Source organism: Scatophagus argus, chromosome 1 (genome assembly GCF_020382885.2).
Source record: "Scatophagus argus isolate fScaArg1 chromosome 1, fScaArg1.pri, whole genome shotgun sequence".
In the NCBI taxonomy this organism is placed as follows: domain Eukaryota; kingdom Metazoa; phylum Chordata; class Actinopteri; family Scatophagidae; genus Scatophagus; species Scatophagus argus.
Window position 1 is genome coordinate 29523112 of NC_058493.1, and position 17942 is coordinate 29541053.

Sequence of the window (17942 nt, forward strand, 5' to 3'; positions counted from 1 at the left end):
GGCAAGGAGCAGCGACAAGGGCGCGTCCGTTTGGGTTGCCAGTTCGAGATCTGAGCTGTTATTTTGATGTTTTAACATTGAGATTTGAAGAACGGAGTTTAAACGAGTGAAGAAAACGATTCGGTTGATTTTAGTTTTATTCAGACATAAGGCCAGACAGAAGCTTTGACCTCTGACCTGCTCTATCAGTGAGATTCATCTGGACAGTCAGAGACGTTAGTGAGGACGTCCCCACATGCCCACATGCAGGAACTGTCCAGTCTGCGAGCCGCATCACTTCCTGTAGAGCTCTTCCTTTTGTTCGACCGGATGTGAAAACGCTTCTCCAGTCAGGACTTGTGTTTCTGTCAGGTAAAAACGGGATAAATATTCTTTCTCGAATCTTTGATAAAGGAAAATAAATCCACGTTACACCAATCAGTCAGACGTCCACAGGCTTCAGTCAGGAAATCAACATGAAGCTATAGAAACGTGTGTGTGTGTGTGTGTGTGTGTGTGTGTGTGTGAGAGAGAAAACGGCTTTCAAGCAGTCCGAACGCTCAGGTTTCAACGGGTCAATGAATGTGCAGAAACAGAGACAGCAGCAGCGTTTCTCTTTCTGTTCATATCTTTATATGCTTCTGGATCCCTGCAGAGGGCAGCATGAGACAGTAATAGGAAACAATAAATAAGATGACCTCTCAGTTATGCTGATTACTGATAAAAAACAATAACAAATTGTCCAGACGACAAAGCAGACTGCTGATATTAGGACTATTAATGTGACGCTGGCATTTGGAGTACAAACTTTCCAACCTGGTCACATGACAGTTGTGCATATGTTTGATCATGTTGGCTGCTGCAGAAGCTCCGCCCCCTCCACTGACATCATCTCTGTACAGCAAAAACTCTGATATCAAACAGCAGGAAGAAAACCAGAAACTGCCGCTCAGCCTGGCCAACCGTTTCCCAAACCGGTCAGCGGGGGAGGCTCCCACAGCAGCTCCACGACTGCAGTTTCAGTCCAGATCCTGGATGCGACGGCAGATTTCGGCTGTAAACTCTGAACACTTGGAGTTTCCTCCCAGGTCCTTTGTCAGCACCTGAGACACAAACACACTTCATCAGACATCACACACTCCATTAGACAGGAGTGTGAGCAGCTGCCAGAGCGACGAGAAGAAATCCAAACACACGGAGCAGAAGAGCTCGGGAAGGAACGAGGCGTGCAGCAGAACAGACAGCAGAACAGACAGCAGAACAGACCGATGACATGAACGTGGTCAGCTGACCAGCTACGCCTCGTCTGCTTCGGCAGCCTGACCTCCAGCACCGCACCAGATCACGTCTGCAACCTGCTCTGTCGCCCTGAGGAACCCGTCAGTCTGTCACGAGTTTTCACCTCAGCAGAACGACATCACAACACCAACAGATACTCTTTGTGTGTGAAAACCCGCTTCAGGTTCTTATGAAGCGAGCTCAGCCACGGGCAGACGTGTCCCCGACAGGACGAGGACCTGCGAGAGGCTCACCTTCCTGTCTCTGATGGTGTCAAAACAGGCCGCCTGGATCTTGTTGCCGCAGTCGTGGAGACCCATGTGACGCAGCATCATGACGGCGCTGAGCAGCAGGGCGGTGGGGTTGGCCAGGTCCATGCCGGCGATGTCGGGGGCGGTGCCGTGAACCTGCAGGTGGAACAAACACTCACTCAGATCGTAACGTCCAGAGTGTGTTCAACCTTCAACTTTTACTTTCTCGTTCCAAGCTCAACCTGTCAGGGTTAACACCTGAAGGTCTGTCCTCAGAGTTAACGAGCAACGCTTCCCAGGCAGGTTTCTGTAAGCCTCGTCTTTAACGTCATCGTGAAGCTGTGAAATACGAGGGACAAACCGATTCAAAGATTGCGACTCCGTTTGCTCCGATGTTCCCACTGGGAGTGACTCCGAGTCCTCCGATCAGACCGGCACACAGGTCGCTGAAACACAAACGTCAGCGTCAGACTGGCTGTGCTCAGGGTCAGGGTCTGTCAGACGGTTTAAAGGACAAAGGCTGACCTGAGAATGTCTCCGTACAGGTTGGGCATGACCAGCACATCAAACTGGGTTGGATCCTGAACCATCTGAAAGTCCAGAGCATCAGGACACGTCAGAACTAAACAGCACAGAAAACTTTCAACTGCAGGAAAAAGTCAACGCTTTAACCTGACGTTTAGCACGCAGCCTGGAACAACTGAAGTCACTTTGTAAGAAGAGTCCGGTTCAGTCCGTGAGACGATGAACTTACATTGAGACAAACGGTGTCCAGATACATCTCAGTAAACTTGATGTCTTTGAAGTTCTCAGCCACCTCACGACATTTTCTCAGAAACAGACCGTCTGACATTCGCCTGGACAGACAGACAGACACCTTTAATTCACAATGTTATTAATACTGAATTATTAGAATGTTATCAATACATGTTTTTAAAGTGAACTCTGAACAACAAAACTTGTGGAAAATCTCATGCTGACAAACACACAGAAACTCTTTCACACACAAGCAGAGAAACTGAGCTGACAGCTGCTTCATCAGTGGAAGAAGACGTTCAGTCTGCAGTGCGTCCTACACCGAGGTGTGTGTTACGTTTGGTCGTGTTGAACAGGTGTGTGTGATGAACAGTGAATCTGTGTGTGCAGCTTTCTGAAGTATTTCCTCGACACTAAACTGTTCACCTGTAACACTGACTACATTCAGTCAGCTGTGCAGAGCAGAAAGGACTTCAGTGAAACCTGAGCTTCACGTGTTCTGAGCGCTCACATGATGTTGGCTTTGTGGACGGCCGTCACGCTGCTTCTCTGGTTGTTCCTGGCGTACTCGAAGGCGTACTCGGCGATGCGTCTGCTGGCATTCTCAGTAATCAGTTTGATGCTTTGAACGACTCCGTCGACGATCTGCAACGAGACCACACGGCAGCTTCAGACCACACGGTAACTTCTGAGGTCAGCCGAATTCACCAGACTGTCGTCTCAGAGAAACGTCTCCACCAATCAGAGACAGTCGTGGACGCGTCGGGTCTGTCAGTCTGCCGAGTTCGGCTAACTAAAGGGAAAAGCTGTAACCAAACACTGAAAACATCACGTCATCAGCTGCTCTGAGCAGATTCTGTAGCCCCTCAAGAACGTTTGCCGATAAGAACTAAACCATGTGATCCCTGCAGGATTTTCACTGCGAGTATGAATCTCCTCCTGAACGTGTCTCTGAAGGACTGCATCCTCATGCTCCCGACTGCCTGTCAACATGCATCAAACTGACAAAACTACTGAGTCACACAAAAACATGAGTTAAGGTGTGATTCACCTGGAGACGCATGTCTCAGGGCTGAGCTCGTAATGCTGGTTCAGCTCCTGGAGCAAACATCTGGATTTACAGGCAAATCCACAAACACACGGGCCGTCCCGAAAGACAACAGGAATCAGTCCTGTTGGTCTTCCGGGACTTTTCCAGGACTGTGAAGCTACCTTACTGACTTCTTCACAGGAAGTGATCAAAGTGAAAAAGACAGGAAGTGGAAGGAGGGAGAAACACAAAAAACAGAAAGGAAAGAGGACTGAAGTTCACCAAGTGGACTTACAGGAAGTGACATCACATATACATTGGGACATCTACTGCCAGCTGGAAGATCCGTACTGACGGTCTGGTTGGGATTTGACTTTAACGTCAGACACGTGTCTTTTTCTTTCCCTCTGCTTCACATCTTTGTGCTGAGCTGGGCTGAAGAAGTCCTGGTCCCTCAAGAGCCAAACCAGACTGATGCATGAAGCAGCTGCAGATCTGAGCTGACAGTGTGAACACAGAATGATCCACATCAACAGGTGGACGACACATGAGACGTTCCGGAAGCGTCAGTGGTTTTTAAACTGAGCCGCTTCCTCCTTCTTACCCTGAAGACGAGCAGGAGGAGAGCGTCCTATCAGCTGACCTACAGGTGAGGAGGGCAGGTACACCATCATCTCTACAGTCACACAGGTGACACCTGCTCACAACTTCAACACACTCACTTCACTTTGCCCTGATGAAGACTCATGCGCATTAATGACCGAAGTCACATGACGTTCACACCAGCATGTCAAAGTGACAGAGCAGCCAGACCATCAGAGCCCAGTTTGATCAAATGGTCCTAAACCAGTCACACGGAACACTTTGACACTCTGAAACCTTCGGCTCATCGTCAGCCTACATTATTAACTTTCATGTCCTCAAGAGATGTTGAGAGGTCTGCATCTTTGTAGTGTATGGTTACCGTGGTTACAGCTACCTCCATCCTTGCAGAGACAGCGTGGCTACAGTTTCGCTGTATGTCGTCACAGTCTCAGCTCTGAACACAGACTGTCTGCTGGTCTGTCAACACGCAGCACTATGTTGTTTTGAGTGAACCGTCCCTTTAACGGCTGATTTTGTATGAACTGTGCGAGTATTCCTCAAACCCGCCACTCACCACGTGTTCGATGCCGCTGTACTCGCCCTCCGTGTTCTCTCGGATGGTGACCAGGTTGACGTCAGTGTACGGCGTCTTGTAGCCCTCGATGGACACGCAGGGTCGCACGTTAGCATAGAGGTCAAAGGTCTTCCTCAGCAGCAGGTTCATGGAGGGGTGACCTGCAGCGATGGGCGTCTTCAGGGGTCCTGAAGGACACGACGTTCAGAGTGGACTTACAGAATGTAAAGAAGACTGCGAGATGTAACTTTGTACACTACGGGAACTGACCTTTCAGTCCGATCTTGCTCTTGTCCATCGACTCTTTAGCGTCAGGTGGGATCATCCACCTCCCGCCGGGTCCCTTTATGGCCGTTACATTTCTCTCCTCCCATCGGATGGGAGCCTGCAGGGAAATCAGAGTTTGAACAGCACAGCTACTGACAGAGTTTGCTTTGACTTCTGACCACACTCACCTTTGCAGCCTCAAAGATCTTCATGACCGCAGCGGAGATCTCCGGTCCGATGCCGTCTCCAGGAATCAGCGTGACTGTCTGCATCTGCAGATCAACAGACAGACAGATGGACAGGCTTCAGTGTGTGAAAGAGAAAAGCTGTGTGTGTGTGTGTGTGTTGTCAGATTGGTGAACTCCTCACCCCTCTGGAAAAGGAAGCGGAGGACAGAGCAGGTCCCCTGACTGCCCCCACCACCACCTGGGACAACTGCAGGAGACAAGATGGTCATTTAACTCAACACAGACACAGCAGTATGAATGTGATCACTGTCAGTGCCTGTCTGTAGTATGTGAAGCTTTTAATGAGTGTGAGACAGCAGCCTGTCTGGGGTGAACACAGTCAAGCCTAATGTGGTTCAGAGTCTTAGATTTGTGGAGTTTCAGGCAGAAGTGCTGACATCTGGACTGACTGTCAAGTTTCTAACTGTGTATTAGATTTTCTACCTGAAATAATCAACATTTTATTCACCTGTGACAAGAAGCAGCAGCCTATGAATCCGAAAAAATGAAATGTTTTATTTTTGTTATTTGGCTCAACTAACCCTTAGCACCAGAACTTTTTTAGTTAGAAAATCTATAATGCTTCCATTTGATGCATTAATGTTACATACCAAGTATACAATTTGTGAGGTATATGAACTAATAGCAAATCAATTACGACTTTTTAGTGATTACTAACGGTATGGCGGATTTCATGTATGCCGATTTTAACAACAGACATTCATCTTATTTATGAGCTTTTCAACTGATTTCTTTAAGACACAGTCTTCGTCCAGAATGCAAGGAAACCTTGAACTGGTCGATTTTTAATCACAGTTTGGTTCCAGACAGACGCCTAGCCAGAACTGGCAGTTTTACACGGCAGCAACTGATTAAACGTTCGGGTAAAGTCGAACGATGCGGTAACGACAGCAGGTTTCACGGTGAATAAAGTCGTGACTGTGGCTAAATAACTCTGTTAGCTTTGCTAGCTGCAGCTGCTGTCATCACGCTGAAGGACACACGCACACAACGTAGCTAACATGCTAACCAGCTAAAGGTGGCGCAAAAACGCGCGTTCAGGGACACTGCGGAACAGCAGCGCGAAACAAACAGTTCAGCTCAGACAGAAAACTCAGCTCAGAACTGATCAGAACATCCTCGGTGTTTCTCTTCACTTCATACTACAGCTTTGCTTACCATTGACCTCCACACGCTGCCTGCCATTCTACTGAGGAAGAGGCTGGGACAAAGATCCTGTGCTAAAGAGGAGGCTTCACTCTGAGCCGGGACTAAGATTCTCCTCTTACTCCTCCTCCTCCACCACCACCCTCACCCTCCTTCTTCCTGTTTAACGACGGCATCCAGCTTATTGGTGCATTACCGCCACCTTACGCTCCGGAGTGTCAAGTCAAGTCAAGTCAAGTCAACTTTATTTGTACAGCCCATTTTTACAAGCAGTTTGTCTCAAAGGGCTTAACATAACATCAGCAACATCCTCTGCCCTTTGACCCTCACATCGACTAAGGAAAAACTCCCAGAAAAACCTTTAACAGGAAAAAATGGAAGAAACCTCAGGGTGAGCAACAGAGGAGGGATCCCTCACCCAGGACGGGCAGACGTGCAATGGATGTTGTACAGGCAGGAAAGCAATTTGCAACATGAGAAATGACATTACTAAAAAGATAAGCAAAACAAAATCTCAACTGTTTAGTTTCACTTTTTGCTACCACCTCAATATGATTTTAACATTTCACAAGTTATAGGAAATTTATAGTATTGAAAATTATAATGAACTGCTGTAACATTCATGTATTCTTTTTTTTATGTGATGTTGAGAATCACTATCCTATCAGTTCGATTTCGGCCCGTAGGGAGAACCACCCCGCCCATAGTCGGTACATAGAGGAATGACAGGCAGATGTCAACAATACACATTGGGTTGGTCATAGAGCCGGCTACAGTTCAACTTGAAGATTTGGATGGAGAGATACCTGCGGAAAGATACAGAGAGAGAGAGAGAGAAAGGGAGGGAGAGACACAAGACTACGAGGAGCACTGGACACACAGTTAGTGACATAAGATAATGAACTGCATGTTAATCTGACGAGGTGGACGAGTGTGGATCAGACATTGGATTTACGATCTCAATCCCAAAGAAAGGAAGATCGCCACACCCACGCTCCCCTCCCAATGCACTCATGTTTGTTAACTAGTACCCTACCGCCCTACTCCTGCCTAGCCTTCACGTCTGTGAAAAAGGCCTGACTCCCTTACAAAAACCCAATGGTGACCCAACCTGTGCAATCTCACCCATGACGCACTCAGCTTATTCCTCATCGTCTCATGCTCCACTGACTCCTCTTCCTCACTTTCGTCACACAGTCCTGACTGGTGTTTCCCCACCATTTTTAGTGTTTTATTCAGTGCACAATGCACCCACCCTTAATCTGGTTAGTACGGTTTCTTCAATTCAATTCAGTTTATTTATATAGCACCAATTCACAACAAAAGTTATCTCATGACACTTTCCAATCAGAGCAGGTCGGGAAGGAGCACACAAGCAGAGATGCATAGCAGCAGTAATAATACCAGAAGTATTGGAACTGTAGATAATGATAATGACAGTGAAGTATACAGGAGGTCCTGCTACACCCCTTACATCAGCTGTATTGTCTTCTTCTTTTGATTTTTTCACAGCTTCTGCATAGGTGACCTTTCTTTCCACTCTTATTTTCTGGATGACATTTTCCCTTTTCATAACCTCATATCCCCCAAAGACCACATTGTGAGCTCCTCCAGAGTTGCAACATATTGGTTGCACCCCATTTCCACACTTTCCAGTCTCGTGGTCAACAATGAGCGCATCTCTGCTCTTTACAGTCTTTTGCTCAGCGTCCAAATCGCTCACAGCTAAAGCACCTCATTGGTCCTGGCACATACAGGCTCACAGGATAACTGATAAAGCCCAAAACACTTTGTTTGCCACACTCTCCCCTTCAGACTCTATCAGTACTGTTTCACTCCCTCTTGTGTTGCTTCCAGTCTTTGTACACTCATTACATTGATTACTTTCCATCTTAAGTTTTCCCACAACTTTCAGCTTCAGGGTTTTTTCAAGCTACTCTTCATCAACACGTCTCACCAGTGAGTTTCCATCACTGAGAACCTTCCCAACCAATACATCCCTTCCCTCACTAGCCGGTGTAGTTAGCAAAGACAAGTTAATTTTAACACATTTTTCATTGCTTCCCTTTTGAACTACCACGGCCCCATCATCCTCACTGTCAGGTTGATCACTACTGTTTTTCTTTGCTCTTTTCTTTCTTTTACTGCAGTTTTCACTCCTCCAACTCTTCACTCGGACCTCATTCCTGTCATCATTAGCTTCACTAGACTCCATGTCAGCCCCACTGCCTTCTGATCCATTCATGGAGCATGCTCAACCACCTCCAACACTTTTTCATCCTGATTTGAGGTTCCTGCGTCGTACAACCTGATGAAGCCATCCATCCATCCATTTTCTCATGTGCATGTGCATGTTTTTGGTATTGGAAGGAAGCCGGAGAACCCAGAGAAAACCCACAAACTCCACATAGAAGGGTAGAAGGGCCCAGACCGGGATTCGAACCTGGAACCCTCTTGCTATGAGGCTAACCACTGCACCACCGTGATGACGCCATTTAGACGTTAAAAGATAAGCGAGAACAAAGATCCCCTGTTAAAGAGGAGGCTTCACACTGAGTCTGGACTGAGAGAGAGAGAGAGAGAGACAGACGGATAAACAGACTGAGAGAGAGAGACAGACAGGCCGAGAGAGACAGACTGAGAGAGACAGACAAACTGACATAGGCAGGCAGGCAGGCAGGCAGGCAGACAGACAGATAGACAGGGAGTGTGTGTGTGTGTTTTCTCTGCAACAGCCTCAGTCTTGTGCTGCCTTTAGGAGCTGTTGGAAATGTCAGAATATCATCCACATTTTTAACACAGACGTCTCTGAGGAGGATGCATCAGATTGTCTGATGTCCTCCGTGATGACTGCAGGTTGTGCTTCATGGCCGCGATGCCATCAGGAACGTGTTTCAGATGCAAAACTACTGGGATGTTATGAGACTCCAGAAACCCTCCGCCACGTGGCGTCTTCATGCTGCATCGTGTTTGTGTTTCTGAAATGATTTGATGTGTTTGTGACGGATGAATAAAGTGACGAAAGTGAATTACCACAAATACGTGGCAATTTGCTAAAATAAGCAACATGTTGTCATAACTGTTATGAATCGAATACGAATTATTGGAATTCCTTGCCATTGTGTTGTGAAATGTTTCTTAACTTTTATTTAATAATTAGTTGTCACGTCGTCTTACTCATCTGAACACAGAGAACTTCCAGACAAACTTCGGTCATCGCCAATCACAGGCACTCGATTGTAACTGCAGCCATGAAAAGCCAGGCTGTACGAGCAGCACCTGAAGGCAGCACGCTCGCTCCCGCACCGTCTCCGGCCAGGCGTTAAAATCTCCTTCTCCTCCACGGCGAGCCTGGACCGGAACATGGAGTCAAACTGAGCTGAACACAGCAGTGACTCCCTGATCTGCGATGGGAGAATCAGGCCAGCAGGATGGGCAACAAACAGACAACCTTCACCGATGAGCAGCTGGAGGCGTATCAGGTGACGATCTGCACCGCGTTCACACCGCGCTGACACGGTGTTTTTAACTGGGGTGCGGAACGATGACCCACCATCTAAACTACAGTAAAGATGAAATCGGGGCGGGGGACCAGAGCGGGGGACTCCAGAAATCAGAGAATAAAGCCGACAGGACGGGATGAGTCTCCCGCTGCTGATTGGCTGAGCTCCAGCCTCCCTCTGCATCTTGCTGCATGTGAAGCTGCTGACTGATGGGCTGAAAGCAGGTACTCACTCTGACTCTGTTTGTTTACAGGACTGCAGCTTCTTCACCAGGAAAGAAGTCCTGCGGTGAGTCAGGTCTAAAGACGTCCCACCAAACACCTTCATCAGCCAAGCACACGACCACCTTGTTCTCCTCTGACTCTGACCAGGGCAGGCAGACAGACAGACAGGCACTCAGACAGACAGCCAGACATTCATGCAGGCAGATGGACTCAGACAGACCAACAGAGACACGGACAGTCAGTTGTGTCCTCTGTCCTCTCCTGCAGGTTACATGGCAGATATCGCGAGCTGGCTCCACATTTAGTCCCGCTGGACTACACCAACAACCCCGACATCAAAGTTCCTCTGACGCTCGTCATCAACATGCCTGAACTAAAGGTCGGTGCTGCTCCTCCCCTCCACCTGGCCAGGTGTTGACATGTGCTCTCAGTCTGGATTTGTGTTGTTTCACTCCTAACTTTCACATCCCAGGCCAGTGGGAGCCACACCCCTGGATGGACTGTATGGTCTGTTGATTGGTTATGATAGCAGGAAGGGGTGGAGTCAGATGACCTTTCATTGTCTTTTGCATATGTTGAGCTGAAATGAAGTTTTTTGTGTGCACATTTCCACCATCTCTGCTCTGTAAATCACCAAAAGAGATGAAGTCATGTTTTATGAATTGTATTTTGTATTACTGTCATAATTCACTGCTGTTAGCTCTCAGTGGACATGGATGAAGACATTGTCTCAGCAGTGAAGCAGTGATGCCACAGACAGGTACTCCACAGGAGTTTAGTGAAAGTGGCTATGTGTGTTTGTCCTGATAGGAGAACCCATTCAGAGACAGAATCGTGGAGACGTTCTCGGAGGACGGACAGGGGAACCTCAGCTTCAACGACTTTGTTGACATGTTTTCTGCACTCTGTGAAACTTCACCGAGAGAGCTCAAGACCATATACGCCTTCAAGATCTACGGTAAGATGTCAGCAGAGGCGCCGGAAAGTTTACCTTTAAAACTGTAGTTACACTAAGCTTACAGTGGAGAGATGTCGTGTGGCCACTTTATTAGGGACTGACACAATTCAACACAACTGTCCTGCTGGAGGTGTCACAATAAAGTGTCAAACCTTAATAGGTTGTCACATTAGCTTATCTTAGCATTAGCATCAGGTCAGAGTTGTGTGGATTTGAACAGCATCTCAGACGTTGATGTTCTCTGAGTGTGACCTCCTGGTTCTGGTTCAGACTTTAACAGGGACAACTTCATCTGTAAGGAGGACCTGCAGAAGACACTGAACAAACTGACCAAAGGAGAGCTGACACCAGAGGAGGTGGCTCTGGTGTGTGATAAAGCCATCGAGGAGGCCGACCTTGACGCAGACAACAAGCTTTCCTTTGCCGACTTTGAGAACATGATCTCCAAGGCTCCTGACTTCCTGAGGTACGACGCTTGTTTCTAATTCTCTTTCCTTCGGCAGACTGGTGCAGAATATTCAGATATCAAGAGGCAGTTTCCAGCAGAACTCTGGTACCTGGATTTCGGTGTAAAACGTGCCTGCAGTTTTTTGGTGTTACAGAGGTCGCCAAGTCACCTCCAACCAAACTGTCTGTGAGACATCGGTCACTTAAAGCTTAATTTATTCTCCAACTTTACACTGAAGAATACAACAATCTGACTGCAGAATGCTAAGACTCAGAGTGTTTGTGTTGTGTTTGCTTTGTGTTCCCACGTCTCTCCTCAACCGCACGGTGCTTTCTGTCAAGGTCAAGTCATTAGAAGAGAAGCAGGAAGTTGAATGTTCTGCCGCAGTCTTAGTCCACTCAGACATAAAACCCGCAGAGCCAACAGTGCAGCTCGATCAGACTTCTTTTACTGCTGTCCATTCATCACTCCTGCACTCAAGCCAAGCAGAAAGAACAGCCTGGAAAAAGGAGTGGAGGTTCATATTTTTCTGGTCAGTGATTTCAGTCATATCTGGAAACCGACATCTTGTTACTGAGCAGGCTGATGTGTTCTCTGTTAAACTCATTTAACTTCGTTAGAGGACAGCGACTCTGTGAGGAGCCATATAAATGTTGACACGGTGGAGGGACTTCTGGGTAACCAGAACCAGTCACTCCACACAACCACAAGGAGCTGACGGCGGAAACACTCAGAGCCTTCAAATTTGCAGGCACTGAGTAACAATAATTTGTTTAACAGCCTTGTTGTGTGAAGGTTTATCAGACGGCAAGGCTTTGTGTTCCTCTGATGGACAGCAGAAAGATGGTCTTTGTGTGATTTGTTGGGAATGTGTGCAGAGTACAGAGGAGTGTTCGGGTCTGTGCTGATCACAGCAGCATCACTGGTAGACATGGTTGCGCCATAACAACCTCCTGGTCACCACAACATTTGACTGACAGAGTTGTTTCAGAGGAGCTGCTGTGATCTGTGGAGTCTCAGGGGCTCAGTCTAAAGAGTCATTAAAACTAATCATGTTTTTCTGTCTGCAGTAACTTCCACATACGAATATGAGCCTGAGATCCTGCAGAGGACAGACATCTCACTTCGACCCTGTTTCCCTCCACCTGAACCCATGTCGACTCAGTGCCTGTCTATTCTCTTCCTGTCCAGCAGAACATGAGGCCTGACACAGAGTCTGGTCTGGACTCACAGTGTATAACACACAGTGCAGACTTTTAGGACAAAAGATTTGTCACTGCATGAAATTTTTCTCTTGAATTAATCCTAGACTGTTTGGAAGCTGACGAGGAGTGACAAAGTAAGACCAGGCTAATTTTATACCAACAGCGTCTCTGCAGCAGCCCCGATGTCCCGTCTGGACTCCTCAGAGACACATTTGGACACACTGCAGAGGAAACAGAACAGGGCTTTTCTGACTTCAGTGCTTTGCAGAAGGGCCACATTCACTGCCTGGATTCTTTTAAAAAAGCACAGTTTTAAAGGGCAAAACAGTGAAGAGCTATGCAATCTTTCTTCATGAAATGCATGTTGTAAACTGCTTCTAGCTGTGGTTAATTTGTATGTCTGCTGTCGTGAAATGTTCTGGTGCATAATGACAATCATAGTAAACTGTAGTTCAGTTGATGGAAGGGCTCTCTGTCGTCTTACCTGTAAACTTTGGCTTTGATAAACTTTTTTCCTGCTGCCGACAAACTTGATAGAACAGCTTTCATTCCTTCCAGAGAAAAGGTTCTGTGGCTAAGGTCAAATAAAAGATTTTTCTGTGGCTCCATGCTTCATGAAGCTTCTTATCAAAGGAAACTGATTCCAGTTCAGGTCATGAGGTCTGTCCTGTAATATGATAACTCTGCGCTGAGAGACAAATGGATCTCGGTCTGCAGAGTCCCGAAGAGCTCGAGTTTTCTTGAAATTATTTGCAGGCATTAGGGGTAATAATTGAAAGTTAATTTTATCTTCCAGAGTTACTGTGTGTGACTCAGTACAAAATTCTGTTTTTGTTTGTTTTATATCCCACTTTTCGATTCAGAAATCTCACAGAGAAGGGACAAAGCAAACATGTTTGTTCAGTTCACATACTCAGGGGTTTTGTTCTGGTGTGACCAGCAGCTTAAGGTGGGTAATGTCAGCATTTTAGTGTTCCTATCACGGTGCTTTAACACTTACCAGCATCCTGTAATTGTGTTGAGTAGGTAGTGGTCAGTGGGTTTGTCAGAGCTTGTTTGGTAGCCCTTAGTCCCGCAGTGGGGAAATCCACAGAGGGAGACAGACAGACAGACAGACAGCTAATGTTCTGTAAAATCAAAGCCAGGAGGCTGAGAAGCTCTGTGGCGATGACTCTGTGGATTCGTCATCACCACAGACATTTAGGTCGTCGGATTCGGTGATAACATAAAAAATGCAAATGAACACAGGTGTAAACAAACAGAGGAAGTGACTGTGAATGAACTGAATATCTTCCTGCAGCTGCAGTTGGTTTCAGGTTTCAGGCCGATGGTCAGGGGTTGTTCAGTTCAGGTGGAGACTCGCTGCAGCACTGAAACACCATCAGAACATTTATCATGATTACTGTGACCAGCCAACTGTGATGATGACACCATGTTCCTGCTGCCGCAGCACATCGGCCTTCATCTGCTGTTTGCTGGACCTGCTCCATGTTAGACCTGCTCTCTGTTAGACCTGCTGTCTGTTGGACCTGCTGTCTGTTGGACCTGTTGTCTGAAGGATCTACTGTCTGATGGATCTACTGTCTGATGGACCTGCTGTCTGATGGACCTGCTGTCTGAAGGATCTACTGTCTGATGGACCTGCTGTCTGTTGGACCTGCTGTCTGTTGGACCTGTTGTCTGAAGGATCTACTGTCTGATGGATCTACTGTCTGATGGACCTGCTGTCTGTTAGACCTGCTGTCTGTTGGACCTGCTGTCTGTTGGACATGTTGTCTGAAGGACCTGCTGTCTGTTGGACCTGTTGTCTGAAGGATCAACTGTCTGATGGACCTGCTGTCTGTTGGACCTGCTGTCTGTTAGACCTGCTGCCTGTTGGACCATCTGTCTGATGGATCTACTGTCTGATGAACCTGCTGTCTGTTGGACCTGTTGACCGTTAGACCTGCTGTCTATTGCACCTCACTGACCCCATGGCAACATTATCCTTCCTGTTTACATCCACCAAATCATTATGGGAACTGCATAAACTTAGAGAATGATGGCCTACAGGAATGAGATGAATAATAATAATAATAGGAACTATAGAAATACAGTAATATGAACTTTTGTTTTTCTATAAATATTTGTTGACATCACTGAGCTGGCATGCTCTTTCTACAAGTACCTCATAAAGTGTATATACTCCAGTAATTACAATACCTCAGTACTGAAGTAAAAATACTTTCCACCACAGGTGTGCAGAGCTTCATGTGTTGCTGGTTGCTGAGCTGACGCCTGTTAAAGTGCTTCTGTCCCCCAAACGTCTCATGTGTCCACCACTTCAGGCCGATCGAACTCATTAATGTCTGCAGGATTGTGGCCCTGCTGGATCCTCAGTTTCACTTACACATTAATCTAATATCAGCCACTTTACTCTGCTCCCCGTGTTTATACAAAGACTGAGTAGACTTTTCTTCTGAGGTCGACTGGCGTGCTATACTGACACCTGGTTTTGGGAGGTGGGACTGTCACACAGGAAAGGCTTATTATATATTATTTTATGTCACTAACTGTGTGTCCAGTTCTCCTCGTAGTCTTGTGTCTCTCCCTCCCTTTCTCTCTCTCTGTATCTTTCTGCAGGTATCTCTCCATCCAGATCTTCATGTTGAACTGCAGCTCTATGACCAACCCAATGTCTACTGTTGACATCTGCCTGTCATTCTTCCGTGCACCGACTATCGGCGGGGTGGTTCTCCCTACGGGCCGAAATTGAACTGATAGGATCTTGATTTTCAACAGCACATAGAAAATACATGAATGTTACAGCAGTTCATTATAATTTCATTATTATAATTTCAGTCTTGTGAAATGTTAAAATCATATTGAGGTGGTATCAAAAAGTGAAACTAAACAGTTGAGATTTTGTTTTATTTGTCCTTTTAGTAAAGTCATTTCTCATGTTGTTAACTGCTTTCCTGCCTGTACAACATCCACTGCACGTCTGCCCGTCCTGGGTGAGGGATCCCTCCTCTGTTGCTCACCCTGAGGTTTCTTCCATTTTTTCCTGTTAAAGGTTTTTCTGGGAGTTTTTCCTTAGTCGATGTGAGGGTCAAAGGGCAGAGGATGTTGCTGATGTTATGTTAAGCCCTTTGAGACAAACTGCTTGTAAAAATGGGCTGTACAAATAAAGTTGTCTTGTCTTGTCTTGTCTTATAACAACTGTTATTATTGTGACCTCCAAAATACAGATTTGTAATCTGCATCCTTGAATCCTTGCAGAAGATGCCTGTCATGAATAAATAAATAAAGAAATTATTAATATTTTATTATTATTAAAAACAAGAGTAGACGTCGCATCGACCGCTACTGCCTGTTGGCGCTGATGAGCCGTGGGGCCGCCATCTTGGACCGGTCACCCACTCCACTCAGTGTAATCTGTTTGGCAGGCGCAGTGAAGTGTCAAAGCATTTAATCAATCATAACTCGCTGATTTCCACGAGTTTTTTGCTGCAAATGCGTCATACATGTAGCTATGATACAGGACACATGGTTTGGCGTATATTAATATTCATAGTGGGCTTAACGGTAATAGAATAGTCTGATATATGCCATGTATGATAGGTATTTTGCAAAACACACAATGCAGAAGCAGATGGTGGCAGTAAAAGCACGACTCAGCCAGGAAGTGGAAATGCCGCCACACACTCTCATCTGGTGTTTCAGACCTGCATAGCAAAGCGGGGAGAGAATAAAAACGTAGATTCTCAAGTTAAACACAAGAAATTGACAACTCCTCACACAAAAACATATTTACACATGTACAAAGTTGCTAATGACAGGTTTCATTTTAAAATTTTTTAATCATGAAATTTTTTATTTTATTTTTTAATTTTCCCTCAAATGCCCCCAAAAGACTCTTCACTGTGGTCTTTGCTCTGTTCTCTTGCCATGGCGTTCTTCTTCTCTCCTTCCAGACTTTCCACTCTTGCTAAGGCTTCATTGACTCCGGCCTTAAGAGAGGCAGGAGAGGCACAGCCATGATCCTACAGGAAGAGGGGTGGGCGTGGTTTGATCGTCTCAGCTCACACTCATCAGTTTGACACCACTCGAGTGTGACCCACATTCTGTCTTATAGTCATCAGCTGTCGAAGACACTGCACTGTGTGTGTGTGTGTATGTGTGTGTGTGTGTGTGTGTGTGTGTGTGTGTGTGTGTGTGTGTGTGTGTGTGTGTGTGTGTGTGTGTGTGTGCCAGGAGGCACTCTTTTTTTGTCCATGTGTGATTCACCGTGACATGTCGTTCTGCGCATGTCACGTCATCGCAGCGTTTCCGCACAGTTTCAGCAGACGCGCTGTGTTTTGCTTTGTCCTGTCGGACGACTTCAGTGAATGTCCTAGTTGCGTTTCTGTCACGTTAATATGTTTGTTTGTAGTTTCTTTCGCTCGCGGAGCTTTCGTTCAAGTTAAACCGGAAGACGTTTTTTCTGTGTCTAAAGCTCCGTCAGGACGTGACGTCAGGGAGGCCCATCCAACAGGAAGCTTCAAATAAAAATGAGTTAGTTTTAGGTTTTTAATAAAGCAGGTGATGATGAGAATAACTGTACAAAGAAGTCACAAAACACAGACTTATACCCAAAGATGTAAAGATGACTGATTCAATCTAATCTATCAATCAAAGACTAAATTTTCACACGAAGGACGCGACTGGTTCCATGGTGTAATGGTTAGCACTCTGGACTCTGAATCCAGCGATCCGAGTTCAAATCTCGGTGGAACCTGAGTTTTGTTCTCTTCACATGTGACCTCCGTGTTACAGACAAAATGAGATAAATACTTTATTGATCCCAACGGAAATTCAGTAACCAGAAGCATCAGTGCAAAGACAAAATCACAGATCAGCTTGCAAAAAAGAATTAAAAGTAAAAAGTACTGAAATACAGTAGTAGTATGAGTAGAGTATGAATAAGTATAGAAATAAAGAATATATATATATATATATATATATATATATATATATAAAACAAAACAATACAATGGCATGCAAACAATTACTGAGTGACAAATGAGTGTCTGTCCATGAAGCAGGACAGAGACAGCAGCCTTAATGTGCTGCTCTGCCTGTTTAAGATGCTGTGCAGAGGGTGATGGACACCATGGACCTGAGTTTGTTCAGAGTCCTCTCCTCTGCCACAGATACTCACCTTAAGTTAAAGATGAAGCAAAGAACTGAAGTAAACGTATGGTCTGCTCAGTATGAAGACAAACAGGCTACAGTGAGGACAAAGATGAGCAGGTTCTGGACCTGGTCTTAACCACCCTGTTCGTCATAATCCTGCTCAGGTTTACAAAGTTAATCTGCAAGAATACTCCTTGCAAGGTAATTCTCTCTGTGGTTAAGTAAAAACACAGACTTTACACAAAGTTATGATTATTTTTGTGCGAATAAAAACACCAAAAAGCTTGTCTAAAACAAATAAGTATTATATTGATCAGTATTGTACAGACAGAA

General features: G+C 45.9%; 2 protein-coding genes and 1 non-coding gene across 4 annotated transcripts; 2 read left to right on the forward strand and 1 right to left on the reverse strand.

Moving 5' to 3' along the window:
* Positions 1-100: 100 nt before the first annotated feature.
* On the reverse strand, positions 101-6233 carry LOC124064230 (isocitrate dehydrogenase [NAD] subunit alpha, mitochondrial-like). Of its 2 annotated transcripts, XR_006844240.1 has the most exons (12): positions 6127-6233; positions 5090-5155; positions 4909-4992; positions 4724-4838; positions 4454-4641; positions 2776-2909; positions 2263-2365; positions 2034-2098; positions 1870-1954; positions 1512-1664; positions 788-1082; positions 101-344 (listed from the first exon to the last, which is right to left on the reverse strand). XR_006844240.1 is itself a non-coding variant. In XM_046398484.1 (11 exons), the coding sequence occupies exons 1-11, from the start codon at positions 6151-6153 to the stop codon at positions 999-1001; spliced, it is 1104 nt and encodes a 367-aa protein (XP_046254440.1). In that variant the 5' UTR covers positions 6154-6233; the 3' UTR covers positions 590-998. The 2 variants fall into 2 exon arrangements, 1 of the variants encoding a protein (XP_046254440.1); XM_046398484.1 differs by lacking the exon at positions 101-344 and having other exon boundaries at positions 590-1082.
* A 2986-nt stretch (positions 6234-9219) lies between these two features.
* Positions 9220-13253, forward strand: LOC124064253 (calcium and integrin-binding family member 2-like). Its single transcript, XM_046398548.1, has 6 exons — positions 9220-9596; positions 9871-9905; positions 10109-10220; positions 10652-10799; positions 11070-11265; positions 12318-13253. Exons 1-6 carry the CDS (start codon positions 9546-9548, stop codon positions 12337-12339), a joined length of 564 nt encoding a protein of 187 aa, XP_046254504.1. The 5' UTR covers positions 9220-9545; the 3' UTR covers positions 12340-13253.
* Positions 13254-17139: 3886 nt separating this feature from the next.
* Positions 17140-17211, forward strand: trnaq-cug. Its single transcript has one exon. It is a non-coding gene; the product is annotated as a tRNA-Gln (tRNA).
* Positions 17212-17942: the final 731 nt, after the last annotated feature.

Excerpts from the sequence above, each read along its gene's own strand:
- LOC124064230 (XM_046398484.1), bottom strand. The coding sequence starts at position 6,153 with ATGGCAGGCAGCGTGTGGAGGTCAATG. Across the intron at positions 4,993-5,089 it reads CCGCTTCCTTTTCCAGAGGG|ATGCAGACAGTCACGCTGAT; the intron begins GTGAGGAGTTCA and ends GTTGATCTGCAG. Across the intron at positions 2,366-2,775 it reads GTCCACAAAGCCAACATCAT|GCGAATGTCAGACGGTCTGT; the intron begins GTGAGCGCTCAG and ends CTGTCTGTCCAG.
- LOC124064253 (XM_046398548.1), top strand. The coding sequence starts at position 9,546 with ATGGGCAACAAACAGACAACCTTCACCGATGAGCAGCTGGAGGCGTAT. Across the intron at positions 9,597-9,870 it reads AGCAGCTGGAGGCGTATCAG|GACTGCAGCTTCTTCACCAG; the intron begins GTGACGATCTGC and ends GTTTGTTTACAG. Across the intron at positions 9,906-10,108 it reads ACCAGGAAAGAAGTCCTGCG|GTTACATGGCAGATATCGCG; the intron begins GTGAGTCAGGTC and ends CCTCTCCTGCAG.